Source organism: Oratosquilla oratoria, unplaced genomic scaffold (genome assembly GCF_046742065.1).
Source record: "Oratosquilla oratoria isolate Oo_2021 unplaced genomic scaffold, ASM4674206v1 SCAFFOLD50, whole genome shotgun sequence".
Taxonomy (NCBI): Eukaryota; Metazoa; Arthropoda; class Malacostraca; order Stomatopoda; family Squillidae; genus Oratosquilla; species Oratosquilla oratoria.
The window spans coordinates 199,263-220,967 of record NW_027467714.1 but is presented as its reverse complement, the minus strand read 5'-3'; the positions used below and the strand labels follow the sequence as shown (position 1 = coordinate 220,967).

General features: G+C 38.6%; 1 protein-coding gene across 3 annotated transcripts in view; it reads right to left on the bottom strand.

Annotated features, from left to right (window-relative positions):
- Positions 1 to 955: 955 nt before the first annotated feature.
- The window catches only part of LOC143023558 (uncharacterized), a 41,073-nt gene continuing 20,323 nt past the window's right edge, over positions 956 to 21,705 (bottom strand). For all 3 annotated transcript variants that reach the window (XM_076182127.1, XM_076182128.1, XM_076182126.1), the window contains exons 3-5: positions 12,149 to 15,383; positions 5,397 to 5,808; positions 956 to 4,718 (exon numbers count right to left, since the gene is read on the bottom strand). In XM_076182127.1, the coding sequence (XP_076038242.1) occupies positions 12,408 to 15,383 (2,976 nt within the window). In that variant the 3' untranslated portion in view covers positions 956 to 4,718; positions 5,397 to 5,808; positions 12,149 to 12,407. The remainder of the gene's footprint in view (positions 4,719 to 5,396; positions 5,809 to 12,148; positions 15,384 to 21,705) is intronic.

The following is a 21,705-nucleotide window of genomic DNA, read 5'->3' as shown; positions in this document are numbered from 1 at the left end:
CATCCTAATACTCTTTCATCAACCCTATCTCCCAACCCCCTTTCCACCCCTGTTTTCCTCCTCACCTCCTCATTTCTCACCCTATCCAGCCTAGTAACCCCCATCATACTTCTCAGACACCTCATCTCAAACACATTCAAACTCCTCTCTTATGTTCCATGTTTCTGCCCCATACAGTGCTGTTGGCACAATCACTCCTTCATATAGTCTCCTCTTAGCATCCATTCCCAAATGTCTATTCCTCATTACACTTTTTAATCCACCAAGGCATTTACTCGCTTCTCTCAATCTACATTCTACCTCCACCTTCACTCCACCTTTTCCTGCCACATTTGCACCCAAGTATCTAAAACTATCCACTTCCTCCAGTCACTCTCCCTTAATGCTTGCTCACTTCCAGACTACTGCCACATTCACCCCTTGTACATCTCATCACCTTACTTTTACCCACATTTATCTTTAGCTTTCTTCTATCACACACTCTCCAAAACTCTGTCACCAACTTCCTCAATTCCTCCTCCGATCCTGCCACAAGCGCAATGTTGTCCGCAAACAACAGCTGGATCACCTCTTTCTCCATTTTCTTTAATCATCTCCAATCCCTGACCCAATACGCTTGCATTTACCTCTTGCACTACCCCATCTATGTATAAGTTCAACAGCCAGGGTGACATAACACATCCTTGACGAAGTCCCACCTTTACCTCGAACCACTCACTCTCTCCATTTCTAATCCTGACACAAGCTCTACTACTCTTATAAAAACTCTTGACAGCTCCGAGAAGCTTTCCTCCTATCCCGTATATCCGCAAAACCTCCCACAGTGCCTTTCTGTCTACCCTGTCTTAAGCCTTTTCCAGGTCCATAAAGGCCCAAAAAACATCCTTCCCCTTTCCTATAGCTTTCTCACATATCTGTCTTAACCCCAAAAATAGGATCCACACAACCCCTACCTTTCCTAAATCCACACTGTTCCTCTGTTCCTCTCCTAATCCTCTCAATCAAGACCTTCCCATAAGCCTTCCCAAGTACACTTAACAAGCTAATCCCTCTGAAACTACTACATTCACACTTGTCCCCTTTTCCCTTGTAAAGTGTATACAGGCACTCCTCCAGTCCTCCGGCACTCTACCCTCTTTCCAGCAAACATTAAATAACCTCATCAGCCAGTCCACCATCACTGTACTTCCTTTTTTTAGACATTCTGCATAGCATCCATCCAGACCAGGTACCTTACCTGCTTTCATCATCTTAACTGCCTTCACTTCATCCTTCCTTATTTCTCCTCCATTTTCCTCACTCATCATGGTCATTTTCTTAGCATTTCCCACTGCAGCTATCTTTCCCTCCCTATCCTCCTTCACATTTAGCAACTCCCTAAAATATTCTGCCCTTCTTCCACTTACTGCCTTCTCTTCCATTATCATCTCTCTATCTGCACCTTTTACCTTTTCTTCTCTACTTGATTCGCCTCCTCTTCCTCTCTTAATTTCTTTCCAAAACATCTTTTTATTACTTTCAAAATTTTCTGTCATACTCTTACCCCATTTCACATCTGGGGGTAATTATCACGAATGACTTGTCCTATGATAAACAGATTAACAAAATTGTCACGGAGGCTTACAACTTGCTAAGATCAATAAAAGTGGCATTTGCATACTTGGACGAAGACATGATAAAAAAATATTGGTTACATTGATAAGGCCTAGACTAGAGTATGCGGCGACATTGTGGTCACCCAGCAACAAAAATGGCACCTGCACTTGCAAACCTATCATATGAGGAGAGATTGGCTAAACTGGAGTTATCGATGCTGGAGCAAAGAAGAGAGAGGTGACCTACTTACCATCTACAGAATCATGAAAGGCACAGAGATACTCGATAGAGAGGACTTACTAAACTGGGACAAGAGAAACACAAGAGGACATGGAAAGAAAATAAAAAAACATTGCTACAGAAGAGAACTGAAGAAAAACAGTTTTTCCACACAGAGTAGTGGACACGTGGAACAAACTGAATAATGAATAGTACAACCACTCCTCATTTAACGATGACAATTCGGACCAGCATCGCCATTGTTAACCGAATTGGTCGTTAAGTGAATGTGTATACATATACGTACATGTACTGTATGTACAATGTCCAGTAATACATGTATCTTTATTTTTGTGTGTTTTCCCTCTTTTATACAGTACATTAAAGTTTTATTTACTGTTTTGATAGTACAGAAAGCCCTCAAATAACGCAGTGGTTAGGTTCCTGAAATTACCGTGTATGACCAAATCCGCGTATGCTGACATTCCATATTAAATACCGGGGTATTTTTTTTAGTTTCGACCATGGGCGCAATATAGCAATAGAAAATTAATTATTAATTTTGTAAATTAAAATGTATCAACGTAATATGCAATTTTGTGGGTGGAAATGAAAATAAAAAATACCTTGCTACAAGCAAATATGCTAACGAATGAAGTCGGTAGCATAGGATTGGGACGCCATCTTGTCGTCTGTCAATTGACGGCCTCAGTACTTCCGACAGTACCTCGCCAGGTACATTTTCTTGAAGGAATGTTATGGAGCGGAGATACACGCATTCCTTCAAGCTGCAAGAACTTTGTTTACCCCGCAAGCTGCGAGAGTGGTTGAAAAGCCCGCCAACGTCTCTCACGATGACGACAACGAGGACGAGCCAGATGACATTTAATTTGCAGGTAATGATTTATTAAACTCAGGTTAGGTTAGGTTAGTTTAGGTTAGACGAATTTATCATCCTTTCATTTCTTCGACATCGGCATCTATCATAACAAACATGGCATACCATTCGTCTGACACGACTTCGTTACTTACGAAATCTGTTTTAGCACCTTTTTTTTTTTCGCTCACAAAATTGCATATTACGTTGATACATTATAATTTACAAAATTAATAATCAATTTTCTATTGCTATACAGACGCTCCTCAACTTATGTTTTAGTTACGTTCCGAACGTGAAAATGAATGTAAGTTGTTACTGTACGTTCTAGTAATGTATGACCGTTCATACTGTACTATACATCCATAAATTCTATTACCGTATCTTATAAAACACCCCTAAATAATTAATTATAAATATAACATTGTAAAATAATAACATTAATTTCAAATAAATTAAATTCAAGCAACATAAAGTGAGATGGTGGAGGAGAAAGAGGGGGAAGAGGAGGAGGAGGCAAGGCACGTTCACTCTGTTGTTTGTGCCATGTAAACAATGGACGCAGCATCATGCGTAAGTATTGTTTGAACGTCTCGTACTACGGAGAGCGCGCTAAACTAAAAAATTCACTAAAAATTTTTTTTTTACAATTTTTTTTTACAGTCAGTTCAAACGTAAAATCGAAAAAATGTAAAACAAATGAACATAGGTAGAGGAGCGTCTGTATTGCACCCATGGTCGAAACTAAAAATTTACCAATACTATATACTGTACCCCAGGTAGTTTTTGCAGCTTGCAGGATGGTAATGTAGACCTAAGCTTCAGAACACTTTACCTCACAGCTAATATCCACCATGCAAGTTCATTTATAACAGCATACAAATTTGCCTCAGCCAACTTATCGCACACGATGTCGTAACTTCAGGAGATTTACATTAAACGAATATTGGTCTGTCATAAAGCCCGTCGTTACTCTGCGTTGTTATTAACCGAGTAGGTTGTGAAACGAGGAGTGGTTGTATGCGCAAAAAACATTCATGAGTTTAAAAGCAAACTAGACACTGCGAAATACAAAGGCGGGACACCACGAGCATAGCTCCCCTTCCTGCAAAATACAACTAGGTAAATACATATTACAATCATGTAAATATATGAAATAACAATAGAGTGGTTGCACTGACATCACATATTGACAGCGGCCATATTGGAGCGTAAACAAACAGATCAGACGTGTATGTTACAGGCAAAGCTTTTTGGAAATTTAACTGTGTTATGATGTTTATAGGAAGACTATATTTCAGCCCTGGCTTTTAAATTAGTTGGCCTGTCTATGAAAACCTCGAAACAGTCAATAATTACCACACACTTATTTCCAAAATGTTTTCTAAATTCCATTTGGATGGCCAAAAAACTAAAGGTTTCATCCTGACATACATCACATCAACAACATCAAACAAGATCCTGCATACAGTTGAGTGAGAAACAGCAAATTAATAAGGTAAAAATAAATCTGACACATTCAGTCTTAACCTCATCATTGTCATAATCAACACCTGAAATTTGCTCATATTGTTTTTTACAGGAAGGAAGGGTTCCAAATAAAAAAAAAATGTCCACAAATTTGGAATGTGGGAAATCCTGTGTAATATAACACTTTCTCATCTTTATCCTTAAATTCATCTACATCATACATAGGTGACTGAGCTTCAACTTTGGCTCGAAGCTCAATGTTTTCAGTTCTCAAATTCTGCAATTCCTCAATCATTGAAGACATCACACCTTCTGTCAGATGTTTGTGTTCCACTTCCTGGAGTAGTAGGTTGGACCTGTGTTGTATCCTTAACTTTATTAAGTAATAATAATGACTCGGCTACTGCATAATCCTTTTTCTTTTGAATTCTGTCTTCTCATCGTTTAAACCTTAAGATCTCTGGAGAAGCAACTGGTAGTTTTGCTTTTGAATCAAGCATGTTTACTGAGGGTACCCAATTAGGACTGTCCCTTTGATACAATTCTGCCTTCTTCCCTGTAAAAATAAATAAATACAATGAAAAAACAATAATTCTAGACTAAATATGACATATTTTAATAGCACATCTTAATCGAGACTTTGTTGATGGACAGATAATGTGTCAATTGTAAAATGTAAAAGTTAGATTTTTCACTAATTAAAATTAGAAGAAATAAACAAAGTTATGATAATAGTTATTCATAATTAATTTATCAAAACATATTATTATCTTGCATTTAATTTTTTATTTACTGGACTTATTTTATTTTTAGATTAAATTGTCATACTTACTCAAGTCTATGTACACTGTTAATACAAAATATTTGTTGTTCCTTTGTGCTTCCTGATAGAATATGGGTCAGGCATAGTAAAAAATAATAATAAAATGGCCTAGAAAGATGAAAGTGAAAAAATGTTAGGTTTAAATATTAGCAGCAGCAGACATAAAGAACTAGATTTTAGTGTACCTACTGCCTAGGCCTAGTATCAAGGTTATAATTATCTATATATAACCTTGGCTAGTATTTATTTCCTGTCCTCCACTGTTGCTCAGATTCAGTGCCAGCTAGGCCCTACACCATATTTATTGCCCAGACATGTTTTAATTAATAGGCCATAGCCTGACCACATTTCAAACCTAATTTATAAGTTATGAACAAACCCGTTATTAAAAATAGACCTGGGCCTACTTACCAGAAATAAAGTGAGCTGAACAGATTCTAATATTGTCCAAATTCTTTCCATCAAAGTTCTGCTGTAAGCTCGCCAACCATAAGCGTCGTCGATCTTCACAAAGCTTTTTCCATTCCAATCCTTGATTTTTGATAACTTTAGGGAGTCTGTAAAACTGCAGTTCTTTCTCTCTATCTGACCTATTATGGCATCCCACAACTCTACAGTAATTCACCATTGTTATTTAAATTTATCGCAAAAGACACAATGAATAAATGACAGGTGAGCACGATAAACAGGTCGGGCAAGCACGTTTGTTTACACGACAATGGCTCCAATATGTCCCAGTCCCAGTTTGGTGACGTCACATGAAACCACACTATGAGACTTGGCTGTTGCTTTCAAGCTTTGATCAACTGAAACACCAATAGACCTGAAAATACATTATAGAATGTAACTTACAGAATATAATATATGTGAAGTCAGAAAATGCCACAGTTTATACAATATTTCTAATATCATTTACTGAACATACAGAACTCATCATATGAGTAGACACAACATAATATATATATACATACATATACCAAAGCCTTTTTTCCCCTCACAAGGGAGGTAGCCAAAAGTCAAAGCATAGAAACACTCCCACCCATTCCATCCCTTACATACTCAACTCCCCTCTATCTTCTTCCCTCCCTCTTATCTTGGCACCTCCTGGATGGGTCATCCCTGCATCTTGTCCACTGCTCTGGGTCAGAAGCAGTGTCGCAAGACACAGCACATCCACAGCAAGGCTGCTTCATTAATTCGGCGACCTCACCTCTCCGTCCCCTCATGCAGAAAAGGAGAAGATGGGGAGACATCCTTTCGGGCTGCATCAATCTATTTTTCATACGTACTCCCTCACCCCCTCCACCTCATACATCACAGCATCATCCATACACAACCATTCTCCATTCACCCCTACTTTCTGTCCTCTCCTATCCTTCCTCAACAGACACTCCCCTCTTTTCCAATGCTCCTTTTACACCATCCATCCATTTCATCGTAGGACATCCCCTCATGTTCACTACTTCCACCTTTTCATGAAAGTGGCAGTTGCCGACAAGATTGACGAGTTAAACACCATATGAGGACGGAGCCTTTATTTGTACGACGTTTCGCTTATTACAAGCTGTAATAAGCGAAACATCGTACAAATAAAGGCTCCGTACTAATATGGTGTTTAACTTGTCAAACTTCCACCTTTGCTTTCCACACCTCTTTTGCTAATCTTTCTTCACTCATTCTTTCCATGTGTCCAAACCATCCTAATATTCTTTCATCAACCCCATCTCCCAGCTCCCTTTCCTGTTCTCCTCCTCACCTCATTTCTCACTCTATCCAGCCTAGTTAAGAAATTAACTGTTACATTGATAAGACCAAAACTAGAATATGCTATATCAATGTGAGTACCTAGCACAAAGAAATTAGAAAGAATCCAAAGAACGGCGACTAAGATGGTACCTACACTATCAAATTTGACATACAAACAAAGGTTGGAGAAATTACAACTGACAACATTAGAGCAGAAAAGGGAGAGAGGCGATTTGTTGACCATTTTCAGAATTATATAAGGAATGGAAGTTCTTGATAGAGACGATCTATTAAAATGGGACAAAAGAGAAACAAGAGGACACACAAAGAAACTAAAGAAAGACAGCTACAGAAGATATCTGAAAAAGAACAGTTTCCCACACAGAGTGATTGAGGTATGGAACAAATTGAACAGTGAAACAGTTAATGCCAGAACTATACACGAATTCAAAAGCAAACTGGACATGGAGAGATACAAAAACAGGTCAAAACAAGCATAGCTCTAGTCCCGTAAAATACAACAAGGTAAATACAACTAGGTAAATACATTCAAATTCCTCTCTTCTTCTCGTATGCTCCATGTTTCTGCCCCATACAGTGCTGTTGGCACAATCACTCCTTCATACAACCTCCTCTTAGCAGCCATTCCCAAATGTCTATTTCTCATTACACTTTTTAACCCACCAAGGCAGTTTACATAATAAAGTAGAGCCAATACACACCAGTGATTTTGTCAGCCTCACACCTGCTCGTGCTATAGACTACCATAGTGGTGGCGGCGGTGGTTAGAGGTGACACGCTCTCTTACATAAACCCATTCCTTAATTCAGTGAACATATTTACAATTAACAATTTACACTATCAGGATTACTCAGTGAATGCAAGGAGTACTATTTAGAAGTTTCAGTATGTCCAAGCTCACCAATAACAGCCACGTGGTTGGACCTGTGAGCCATCAGGCCAGAGAGCTGCAGACGACGGAGGACATTCCCTTCTTCCTCTCATCAAGGATTAACCATCACCCGATGAGTGGCCTCCCTGCATGCACTGATGTTCAATCATGGCTTAGTCTCTTAGAGGAACGGTGGTCCCCAGAGGTACACGATTCAGACAAGATTGCTGTCACCCAGCAGAAAACTGCTGGCAACACGGCGGTAGCCGCTCGTCTAGCCAGGGGTAGGCATCCTAATGACTGGGAGGCTTTTAAGCTCTCGTTCCGCAACTTTTTTTATTCGCCCACTGTGGCAGATTCGATTGCCAACCAGAACTGTCCTTTGCACTGAGGTTGGCTGACATGGTCGCGTCCTATGCCGTTTACCGCCTAGAACGGGAGGACCATGCCGTTTTTACGGCTGTTACTAGGCTTAAGCGGGCAATGCCGGCGCAGTTCGCAAGCACCCTCACTCGCGAACAGGAGTCTTCCATCATAGGTGTCCTCCATGCGGCCATTGATTATGTACACCAACACAGTTTAAATATAAAAACTGTGTATGCGGGCGGCGAGGACTCGCCCATGGCTTTATACCCGGCCACGGGCGCCGCTTCGCAACCATACCCGGCCACGGGCGCCGTTTCACAACCACCCATGCCATCGTATCCTATCTCTACATTACACAGGGTTCCAGACTCTTCCTCGCCTCGCAATTCGCGGGAGACAGAGGCGCATCCTCACCATTCGCGGGAGACAGAGGCGCGGCCTCGAGAGGAAGACACCTACTCTCCTCACAGGGCCGGGGGACACAGGAACACGTGGAGGCGCAACCGCGGCCGTGGTAATCAAAACAGGTGGCGCCCCTACTGCACCCGTTGCAGGAAAGTGGGCCACTCGATTGACTCTGGCTATTTTCGCCCACGTGGTCACACAAGCACGTGTTGCCAGACCTGCGGAGGCGCAGTTCGGGTAAGGAAGGCTGACACCAGTGTCGGTCATGAGGGCCAGTTGGGTTTCGCCGAGAGTGGCATCTCAAAAAAATTCCCGCGCAGGGGGTCTGCCCCCAAGGTAACTGTCGAGCAGGAGACACACGTGGAAATTGTCCACGTCGACTTTTCCGGCCCCCGTGGTGCTGGAGGGGGTTTGGCCATGGTGGCAGTTACATTGTTAGAGCCAAACGCTACTCAGTCCGTTTGCGCTCTCCTGGACACGGGAGCGGCGGTGTCTCTTATTCATAAGAGCGTCCTGCCTGTTACCACGAAAGGCTCCCAGGTGGGTGCAATTAGAATCATAGTGGCCGATGGTTCAGAGATGCCTAATCTTTGCAAGTTTACCATTAGGTTTGGTCTAGCGGGTTTCCAGTTTGAACATTCCTTCTTCATAATCCCTGCTGAGAGACTTCCTGATAAATTGAATTTGGGTATTGACTTCCTTGCTGCGCACAAGGTGACTTTAACATTCCGTCCATTAACATTCAAATTCGAGGGCAAGGATATTCCGGTTATCTTTGCAAGGACGGCTGATCACATAACACCAATGCTCACCTTGTGTGAGGAGACCCAGAGTCGTCAGGGGGTAAGTGAGGCAACCACGTTCCCGGTTAAAACCATTGAGGCTCATTGGGTGCCAGGTTTCTCAGGCAGAACATTGGGACTAGTATTAGAGAGGGCAGACAAGCTTGCTCCCACGGGTCAGGCCATCTCAGCGCTGTTCATGGCATGGACATACGCCGAAGGTGCCAGCCTGCTCGGCCAGGGAGTAGTAGAGCTGCTCAGGACGGAAGATGGTGAGGCCTGGTGCAAAGTCCCATTTCTGAACTTAGGCCCTGATACCCTTGAGATCCAGAAAAAACACGTGGTTGGGGAACTTACCCTCTTAGGGGGGATCGCGCTGGTAGATGGCGGAACTAACGTATCAGTGGGAATGGTGCAGGCGTCTAGGGAAGTGGATAGCTCACGTGATGGTAAGCTACGACAGGAAGTAGGGAAATTTTTCCCAAATAGAATTAGGAAGGAAAGTCTAGCTTTGACTGCTTTGGTCAAATATGGCAATGTTTTTGCCTTACCAGGGGATCCACTTACTGTGACACCTCACTTCTTCCATGATATTAGGACCATTGGACCGCCAGTATACTGCAAATCTTATCCCATTCCTGAGAAATACAGGGAAGAGATACGGGAACTGATTGGGGATATGCTTCGTAAGGGGATCATCTGCCCATCCCGTTCCCCTTACAATGCTCCTGTCGTTCCAGTTGTGAAGAAGGATAAGACCATTCGCCTGTGTCTCGATTTTCGAGCGCTAAATCAACACGTGGTCGATGATAGGTTCCCTCTTCCCCATATCGACTCGATGTTGCGGAGTCTCGGCGCCAGTGTCATATTTTCACTGTTAGATCTTAAACAGGGGTATCTCCAAATCCCGCTGGTGGAGAGCAGCTGCGAGAAAACGGCATTCTCGATGCCCGAGGGTCACTATGAGTTTACATCCCTTCCTTTTGGGTTAATAGACGCTCCATCCTGTTTTCAAAGGGTGATGAACCAGGTGTTGATGGGGCTGTTAGGGGTTAGTGCAATGGTGTACATGGACGAAATCATTGTTCTGGGAACATCGTGGGACGACCACCTCAAGAACCTTGAGGATGTCTTTCAGAGGTTGCAAGATGCAAGCCTCTTGTTGAGGCTGGAGAAATGCCATTTCTTCCAGAAGGAGGTCACCTACCAAGGGCATGTAATATCCCAGGAGGGGATAAAGCCTCAACCAGAGAAGGTCCGAGCCATCAAAACTTTCCCACAGCCAGCGCATCAGAAAGAGCTGCTCTCCTTTTTGGGATAAGCGGGATATTACAGGAAATTTATCCCAAACTTTGCCGAGATTTCGCTGCCTCTGGTGCAGTGCTTCTTAACCTGGGGGGCATGACCTTCAGGAGAAAAATGGATTTTTTTTCTCAGTTATATGTGGTATTATCTTGATAAGAGTGTGGGCAGCACTGTGACGATAAATGTATGAAATAATGTTGTGTGTAATCATTTAAAAAGTGTGTTTAATAATAGAAAGTGTGTGTGATATTTGGTGCAACGTGATACAGCGTTCCAAATTCAGAGCGGTGGCATGATGCAGCATAGAAGTTTTGCAACAGCGGCCCAGTGGAATGCCGGGGATGGGGCTCGGTTGCCCGCCACGGTGGCGTGAATTTGTAGGCCGCTGACTGGCTGTGTCTAGTGGCGTGACTCTTGCGCGTGTCCGGCGGGAATAAATGACTGAGTTAGCGACGCGAGACAATCGTCATCATTGTGCTTGAAGGTGTCATCGCACGAGGTAAGAATGCAACTTGAATTTTTCCATGCTTATTTTGTTAGATTTCTGTGTTTTTATGTATAGCTTAATTTTTTCATAGCCACTAATCCACACATTCCAGTCAAGTGATTTGCAATCAATTTAAAGTCCGTCCATATTCGATTTTGAACTTGAGTGCATGTAATAATCGTGGTATTTTGAATCAAATGCCTATTGATGTGCACCAAATGTAAGTTGTTTTGATCTTCATACGAAGTAGTATCAAATGCAGGGGCTTACATAATTTAAAAAAGAACTAAAAAATGTGGCTCTGAGAGGAGACGACGGGGGGTAACAAAGACACAGTACAGTACCTTTGGATCACAGCCCAACAGCCAAAACTGGTTTACCACCACCACTTCATCACATGATGACCCCCTCCCATCAACCATTTAAGACATATGTATACAGAGCAAAAAAGAAATCCCTTTGGGTCATCATTTCCTCTTCTATTCACAACCAATTTCCACTCGCACCTATATTTTTCCTCTCCCTTTCCTATTCAACAGACATTCCTCTTGCATCCAGTGCCACTTTTACCTCATCCATCCACCTCATTCTTGGTCTTTCCCTTAAGTTTCCTCTAATCGCATCTGCCTTTCACTTTCTTTTTGTATCTTGCTTTACTTACTCTTTTCACATTCTTTAAACCATCCAAGGACTCTGATCAACCCTATCTGCCAGCTCTTTTTCCACCCCTGTTCTCCACAGTCTATCCTCCACCCTTCCATTTCATCAACATTATCATAAAATTTGTATCTATCTTTCAAATAACTCGATTCATCAACAATGGTTTTACCTCTTCAGTGCTACATTACTCCCAATGATATGTTGGTTACTGTTGACATAATACGTTATAACAAATGATGAAAAAGAGATAAGACTCCATAAGCATAGTTCCTTTCCTGTATACAGTACAATTGGGTAAATACATACAGACACATTGGAGTACAAAACATAAAACTTTTTAAGTACTCATACTGTCTACACATACCATTTTCCTTTCATAAAATGAAACTAAACCTACTGCACAAACTTGGGATAAGTGTAAGGTGGGTGTATGTTTTGATTTGGCCACCCTCCTTCGAAGGGGGAGAGGGCTTTATCTAAATATGTACTAAAATCTTCAAAAACTTTCTGTAAAACTTACCTGCAACATAGAGGTATGAGCATTTCTTCTCAGTTCTTTAATTCTTTGTAGAGTTGATTGATTTTGACCATGAACAACTGATGAGGAGATGTTGTCAAAGAGACTATAATGAAGTGGTATAGGTTCTTTCTGGTAATTTGAATTAATGTCTTCTTCCAAGCTTTCCTCTTCAGGACAAACTGAAATGGTCTGTGAGGAATTCTGCAAGTGCTTCACAGGTCTTAGGGGATTTTGGAGACCATTTTGCTGCAACATCTTCTTATGTGCAGAACTTTTCCCATTTGTGATTACCATCACCTGTATTCCTTCTACATTCTTTTTCATGATCTTTCATACTGGTACCAAGATCTTTAACTATCACTTTCATGGGACTCTCAACATTTTCTGTTAATTCTCTACAGAATTTTCTCTTCCACACTTTGCATATTGACACATCATCCATGTCTGTGTCTTCCATACCATTCCCACTACTTGACTGTATTTCTCTTTTACTTGGCCTATAAATATGTGATAATTTCCTTTTACCTTTCTTGTAAATTCTCAGTAGTTTAATTTCAGGATGTATCTTTTCCTGGGTTCTATTATTTTCCATCTCATTTTCAATATCTTCTTTTACTTGACAGGTATTGTTCCCTTTCACATTCTTTCTGTCTCCCTTATCTATCCATATTGTATCTTCATCCTTACTCTCAAGGTCAATAACATTACCAAACTGATCACATATTTCAGAGTCTTTCCTGATGTCTTTTCTATCTATTTGAGAACTATCATTTGCATCTGAAGTTGATTCTACTTGTTCATTTTGAGCCTCCAATGGAGATTTATAAAGTTTTTTGGATATGCTTTTCTCTTCAGATTTTCTAAATGAATTATAAAGAGATGATGATGAATCAATCATTATCATCTTTTTCTGGGCTTTATTTTCCATCTCATTTTCAATATCTTCTTTTACTTGACAGGTATTATTCCCTTCCACATTCTTTCTGTCTCCCTTATCCATCCATATTGTATCCCCATCCTCACTTTCAAGGTCAATAACATTACCAAACTTATCACATATTTCAGAGTCTTTCCCGCAGTCTTTACTATTTATTTGAGAACCATTATTTGCATCTGAAGTTGATTCTACTTGTTCATTCTGAGTTTCTACAGTAAATTTATCAAGTTTCTTGGATATGCTTTTCTCTTTGGACTTTCTAAATGAACCCATTTCTTTTTTGGTTTTTGTTTGATTTACTTTACAACATTCTTTTTTATTGACACTTCTTAAAGAATCTCTTTCTTTCTTAGTCTTCCTTTTAGTTACTTTTAATTTTTCTTTTTTATCAACACTTCCTGGTGATGGAGGACTGACAGGACTTTCTTTAGCTTTGGTTCTCTGTTTTGATAGATCCAATAAATTTTCTTGTGATTCTGATATTTCTGTTATTCTTAAATTCTTACCATCATTATAAATGGAAAGCCCACAAATATTGTGCCTATTTTTTTCTACACCAGTATGGCTTGTTACATTTTCTTTAGTCAAAATGTGTTCACCAATTTCTTTTTCAGCCACTGAACCCACTCTACAAATAGAATCTTTATCACTTCCTCTCTGACTAACTTCTTGATTCATCTCATAACTTTCACTATCTCTACTTTGTAACTTGATCCTTTCAAAACAATAGAGAGGTATGCCATTCAAGTAATTTTTTTCTATAACCTCTTTACCTTTAGTGCTACAATTGAAATTCCTTACATAAACAGTAGACAAATCTTTCATTAAAAGAATAGCATCCACTTTGCTTTTACATGAACTCTCTCTATTCTGCCCTAGCTTGGATTCCTTCTCACTGTCCTGATTCAAATTGGACTCAAAGGTAGTTTTCAATAGTGATCTGTTTTCCCCATCTACATGATCTGTTTTATCTTTTCCACTCCTCACACCAGAATAGTCCTTATTCAACTGAGAGCTTTGGTTTTCTATTGGCAAGCATTCCTGATTTTTTCCAGGATTATCATTGTCATCAGAATTTGCAACTGAGACAGGCAGTGTTGTCTTACTGGTAACTTCTTTCTTCTGTGTACTTATCTTATCTTTTTCATAAGCAGTACTACTAGGTTTCTTTGTTTTCTTAGTTTTTTGAATACACATATCATAAGTGCCCAACAACAACTGTAAATTAACAATGTTATTTTGCAAAGAAGTGTTGTTTTCAAATATACTCAAGGCTTCCTTTGGTCTGGCTTCTGCAGTCTTGCTGGTACTTGCTATATTTTCAGTGACAACTGGCAATATTTTTGCTTTCCTGTTGGTTTCATAGTTTTTGTTGGTTACTTTACATTCCAAACTATCTTCATCACTTTTTTTTGTACAACTGAACTTAGAACTACCTAATTTCTTTAGAGATTTTGAATGTTTATCTGACACTCTAGCTTCAGTACAGATGACCTTATCATCTACTATTCTTGTTTCACCAATAGTAGGTTTGGTAGCATTACTAGAAAAATTACTAGCTGCCTCTGAAGGAATATTTTCTGATATACTCCTTGATTTACTATGGGTCCACCTTTCTGAGGTCTGCAAATCTAATGGTTCTTTAGATTGTGCACTACCTTTCAATGGCTGAGATTCTACATCTACAGCACTATCATTACAAAGGTTTTTTACATTTCTTGGAACTTTTAACGTTGCTTCATTTTCCCCTTGCAAGTTATTTGTTGACCTTCTACTGCCATAACCTTTATAACGATGATCTCTTTTACTTTTTATATTTCGTACTGATTTTGACACTGGATTTTTTACTCGGAAAGATGTCTTTTCACCCTCATAATCCTCATCATCAAACGACTCATATAAACTGTCCAATTCCAATACCTTTTGACCTGGGTGATTCACTTCATCAAATATTTGCAATCCAAGCTGCTTTTTCTTTTCATTTACAGATTTTTCCATCTCTCTGGCTATCTCATCTAATTCTGTTAACAACTTTGAGTCATCGACATCATTGGCTTTTTCTGGACTACTTTCTTCCTCCTCCTGGACTTCAAGCCAACCTCCATTGAGGCTATTCATCATGGCACTCCGTTTCCTACTCTTCTCCAGATATGAATCCAAAGGATCTTCTTCATCCAATGGAAGTCCATAGGAAAGATTAGTGTACTTATTGATGATACCTTGGAAGACATTGTAAGCACTTGAATTAATGACGCCCATCACCTTCTTAAATGTGTTTCTGTAGCCTGGTTTCTCCATCTGAAAAGAACAGAAACTGTGTCAGACATGACACTGACAACGAATTCAGACATAGTAACATGCTGATATAATGAAAAAAAAAAAAAAAAAACCTCTTCAATACAATTCTAATATTTGCACATGAGTGTTAGGCAGCCTGATATATGATGATTTGATGATGTATTACAATATGTGCATTATGAAAAGACATGGAAAGTGAAAGGAGAAAGCATCTGTATTTACCTAGTTGTATTTTGTGGGAAGGGGAGCTACTGTGTGATAATTTGTGAACATTTCACTGTGACTATTTATAGTAGCCCTACCTCCTTTATTCATGTAGTAATAATCAACTTTTACTGAGAAACACTTTTTAGTTTATGACAAGATTGCATAATAAATTATAATCTACCTAGATATATTATACGAGAAGGGAGCCATGCTTGTAGTGACCCAACTTTGCTTGTAGTGACCCATCTTTGTATCTTTCAGCATCAAGTTTGTTCTTAAATTCTTCAATAGTATTTGCACACACTGTTGCCTCATCCAATTTATTCCAGATATCCACCACTCTGTGTGGGAAGCTATTCTTTTTCAGATCTCTTCTATAACTATCCTTTTTGAGTTTCTTTTCATGTCCTCTTGTTTTTCTCTTGTCCCACTTTAATAAATCATCTCTATCTAGGACTTCCATTCCTTTCATAATTCTGTAGTCAGTAGATCTCCTCTTTGTTCCAGGGTTGTTAGTAATTTGGACAATCTTTGTTCGTATGTTATTTGGAGTGTTGGTGCCATCTTTGTCAATGTTCTTTGTATTCTTTCTAATTTCTTTATATATTTTTTTAGTACTGGGTGTCCAGTGTTGCAGAATACTCCAATCTTGGTCTTATCAGTGTAACTAATATTTTCTTTACCATTTCCTCATCCAAATAGTCAAAAGCCACTTTCATTGACCTTAGTAAATTGAAGGTTTCTGACTATTTTATTGATATGCTTGTCTGGTGACATGACTTTGCTGACAAGTACTCCTAGGTCCCTTTCCAAGCACATTTTTTTACTTCTTCACCAATTTTATATTTCCTCAATATTCTATTTTTACTTTTTCCAAACTCCATTATACTACATTTCTTGATGTTAAAGTTCACTTCCCACTTCTGACTCCATTTTCAGATTTCATCTAGGTCTTTCTGTAGTGATTCACAATTTTTTCTCTGTACTTACTTTCTTTAGTGTTTTTGCATCATCTGCAAAGGAGTTCATATAACATTCCACACCTTCATCCATGTCATTTATATATATGACAAACATGATCGGAACCAATACCAAATCTTGCGGGACACCACTTATCATTTCTTCCCAGGTTGGGCATTTGTCTCTAATTACTATCCTCATTTTTCTCTCAGTCAAGAAGTCTTCCATCCATTCCAAAAATTTACCTTTAATACCACCTATTGATTAAATTATTCTTAACCCCTACAGTGTCTGCGGCATATGTCGTATGCCACAATTGTTTTATGGATTGAGTGTCAGCAGCATACATCGTATCCTGCAATTTCAAAAGTTCGCCAAAAATAAGCATTACATTAAGGGTCAAATCTATGATAATGTCCAAGTAGCCCTATCCATTGGATATAAAAGGCATCCAATTTTTTTTATTTATTGATAAAACTGGCAACCCCGGCAGCAATTTTTCAGGGGTAATTTGGGGTATAAAATCAGCCTTTAGGATATAATTTAGGCGATTCTGTTGTACGAAACAAAGTATGAGGAGGTTAAGTTGTACTTTGACAGTTAGATAGGTGCTATTTAGTACATATTCAGATGTATAGAACTGGCAATTTTGCACTGCCAATTTTTGCAATAAATGCATAATACAAAATAAGGCTGGGCAATAATGGTGTTATGGATGCTTACTAAAACATCTGCCAAAACAATAAGAAACACCAATCACCTATCCTCCATGAAAACAAAAAAAAAATCAATTTACCACATGACAAAGTGAAAAATATTGGCAAAATAAATCCACAAAAACTATTTATAAACATGTTTTCATGTCAGACTATTATGGGCGACTGTAGATTGACTTGAAACATCATAAATAACAAATTCCCTCACTCTCTGAAATTCTAACAAAGCTTCCCTGAAAAAATATGACGGACGTTCTCGTTCAACCCGTGTGAGGAGCGAAAGCAAGTCTATGGATTTTCTACCAAACTTTTGCATGCATATCTTGAAAAAATCAACCCAGTTGCTCCACTTCTAGGCTAAGGTAAATAAAAATAAGCAAGATTTGTTAGATTTACATAATTTTGAGTGGACAAAAAAAAAAAAAAAAAAAAAAAAAAAAAAAAAAAAAAAAAAAAAAAAAAAAAAAAAAAAAAAAAAAAAAGGGGGGGGTGGGGGGTGTACACAACATTCGTCTGGCAATGTACAGGTTAATAGTTTTTTGTGTGGTACTTTCTCAAATACTTTTTGTAGATCTAGAAAAGCACAATAAACTCATCCATCCATTTCTTATATTATTTCTATTAGTCTCGAGTAGAGGCAAATCAAGTTTGTGGCACAAGATCTTCCTTGTCTGAATCCAAATTGTGTTGGATTCAGTACATTTTTTTTTTCCAGATGTTTAACCCTTCTACTTTTGATAACTTTTTCACATATTTTTGCTATTGTAAGGGAGACCAGTCTATATTTTGTTGGATTTTCCTTGTCCCCTCCTTTATATATCGGTACAATATTTGCATTTTTCCAGTTCTGTGGTACCTTTCCTTGAGTTAGTAAATTATCTTGCATATTTTATCCATCAACTCATCTATGCATTCTTTTAATATCCAATTTGCAATTCCATCTGGACCGTGTGATTTTCTAACATCATGGTTTTTTTATTTGGTCTCTAATTTCCTCCCAGTTTTAACTATCAATTGTGAATACAGATTTAAAATGTTCATAATTTTAGCCATTTCTACATCTTTATATTCATTATTCCCTTTGTGCAGTTTTACTATTTCTTGTTTGTCTTTTAATTTACCATTTAAATACCTGTAAAATAGTTTAGGCTGTTCTTTGCATTTTTTTTATGTCCTTTTCATAGTTTCTCTTTTCATCTCTGCATATTTTTACATAATTATTTCTTAGTTTGATATATGTTTGCCACTTTTTTCTTTTTTTCCCCATCTTTTCCAAGCTTTGCCTCTTCTATCTTTAGTCTCACTACATTTTTTGTTGTACCAGCACTTAATGTATACCCTTTCTTGCTTCTGTTTTGGTATGTATTTGTTTATTCCTTCATTGTAATTTTCTTTTAATATGTTCCATTTCTCTTCCATCTTTGTTTCTTCATTAAAGAAGTTTTCCCAATTTACATTTTGAAATAATTTTCCAAGTTTCTCAAAATCCGTTTTGTTGTACACTAGTTTTCCTTTTCTATGTTTCTCATTTCTTCTCATATCAAATTATTCTTTTAATTCAAACTCTATTAATAAGTGATCACTCTTCCCAAATGGGGTTTTGAATCCTATTCTGTCCACAATTTCAGGCTATGACATAAGTATTAAATCTAGTCTCAACGGCTCCTCATTGTTTCTGTATCTGGTATTTTCCTTTACCAATTGAGCCATTGTGTATTCAATGGTCAGATTCAGTAGTATGTTTCCCCAGAGGTTGTCTCCACCTAAGCTCTATATTGCATGAGTATTTATTTACCTAGTTGTATTTACCAAGTTGTATCTTATGGGAAAGGGGATCCAAGCTCATGGTATCCTGTCTTTATATCTCTCTATATCCAGTTTGCTCTTAAATTCTTTTATTATTTTTGCACACACTTTTTTCATCCAATGTGTTCCATACATCCACCACTCTGTGAAGAAAGCTGTTCTTTTTCAGGCACCTTCTACTATTGTCCTTTTTAAGCTTCTTTCCCTCCTGTGTTTCTTGTATCCCAATTTAGTAAGTCTTTTCTGTCAAGGACTTCCATGTCCTTCATAATTCTATAGATAGTCAACAAGTCACTTCTTTCTTCTGTTTGAGTTAGCAACTCCAAAATTAACAGTCTTTCTTCATATGGGGTTTTGATAGTTCTGGTGTCATCCTCGTAGCTGCTCTCTGAATTCTCTCAACCTTCTTTATATTCTTTTTTGGTATTGGGTGACCACAGTGTGTATTTACCTAGTTGTATTATACGAGAAGGGAGCTATGCTCGTGGTGACGTGTCTTTGTATCTTTCTGCATCAAGTTTTTTCTTAAAATCTTGAATAGCGTTTGCACACCGTTTTTTTTTATCTAAGTTATTCCAGGTATCCAGTACTCTGTGTGGGAAGCTATTTTTTCAGATCTCTTCTATAATTATCCTTTTTAATTTTATTTTTTATGTCCTCTTGTTTTTCCACTGTCCCATTTTAGTAAATCATTCCTATCTAGGATTTCCATTCCTTTCATGATTCTATAGTCAGCAGATCTCCTCTTTCTCTCTTTGGTTCCAGAGTTGGCAATTCCAATTTGGACAATCTTTGTTCGAATGTTAACTTGGAAAGAGTAAGTGCCAACTTTGTTGTTGCTCTCTGTATTCTTTCTAATTTCTTTATATTCTTTTTAGTACAGTAAGTCATCGTTATACGGTACATATGCGTTCCTGAAAACCTTACAGCAAATTGAAATTACCGTGTACCGAACCCATTATAACATGTAATAATAGGATATGGCAGACGTATCTTCTCCCTGCCCTTTGCTCTTCAAAACACGAGCGGATACTGTATCTGTGAATTTTTTCTTACCGTAAATAGAATCGAGAGTAGTAATTACCAAATACCATAACTATGAATTTACTGGATAAAGAATTACTGTATAAGGAGAACTCACTGTACAGTACAGAAGAACTAGAAATGGCAGAACTTATGAGCAACCGTTTCAAATCGGTATTCACAATTGAGAACTCATCTAACTGTGATGGAATAGAGAGAAATCCCCCCCAATGAAGTAAATAACTGTAACACAGAAGGAAATCAGTGACCAAATAAAAAACCTTGATGTCAGAAAATCGCATGGTCCGGATGGAATTGCAAAATGGATACAACCACTCCTCGTTTCACGACCTACTCGGTTAACGACAACGCAGAGTAACGACGGGCTTTATGACAGACCAATATTCGTTTAACCTAAACCTCCCGAAGTTATGACGTCGTATACGATAAGTTGGCTGAGGCAAATTTGTATGATGTTATAAATGAACCTGTACGGTGGATATTAGCTGTGAGGTAAATGTTCTGAAGCTTAAGTCTACATTACCATCCTGCAAGCTGCAAAAACTACCTGGGGTACAGTATATACCGGTATTGGTAAATTTTTAGTTTCGACCATGGGCGCAATATAGCAATAGAAAATTAATTATTAATTTTGTAAATTATAATGTATCAACGTAATATGCAATTTTGTGAGCGGAAATAAACAAAAAACAAAAAAGGTGCTAAAACAGATTTCGTAAGTAACGAAGTCGTGTCGGACGAATGGTACGCCATGTTTGTTATGATAGATGCCGACGTCGAAGAAATGAAAGGATGATAAATTCGTCTAACCTAAACTAAACTAACCTAACCTGTGTTAAATCATTACCTGCAAATTAAATGTCATCCGGCTCGTCCTCATTGTCGTCGTCGTGAGAGACGTTGGCGGGCTTTTCAACCACTCTCTCAGCTTGTGGGGTATACAAAGTTCTTGCAGCTTGAAGGAATGCATGTATCTCCACTCCATAACATTCCTTCAAGAAAATATACCTGGCAAGGTACTGTCAGAAGTACCGAGGCCGTCAATTGATAGACGACAAGATGGCGTCCCGATCCTATGCTACCAACTTCGTTCATTAGCATACAGTATTTGCTTGTAGCAAGGTATTTTTTATTTTCATTTCCGCCCACAAAATTGCATATTACGCTGATACATTTTAATTTACAAAATTAATAATTAATTTTCTATTGACATATTGTGCCCATGGTCGAAACTAAAAAATACCTCGGTACGTGGATTTGGTCATACATGGTAATTTCAGGAACCTAACCACCGCGTTATTTGAGGGCTTTCTGTACTATCAAAACAGTAAATAAAGCTTTAATGTACTGTATAAAAGAGGGAAAATACACAAAAATAAAGATACATGTATTGCTGGACATTGTACATACAGTACATGTACATATATGTATACACTTTTGCTTAACGACCAATTCGGTTAACAACGGTGACGCTGGTCCCAATTGTCGTCGTTAAACGAGGAGTGGTTGTACTGAAAGAATGCATAGAGGAGTTGACGGATAAAATATACAATATAATTAAATATTCACTCAAAGAAGGAAAGGTACAA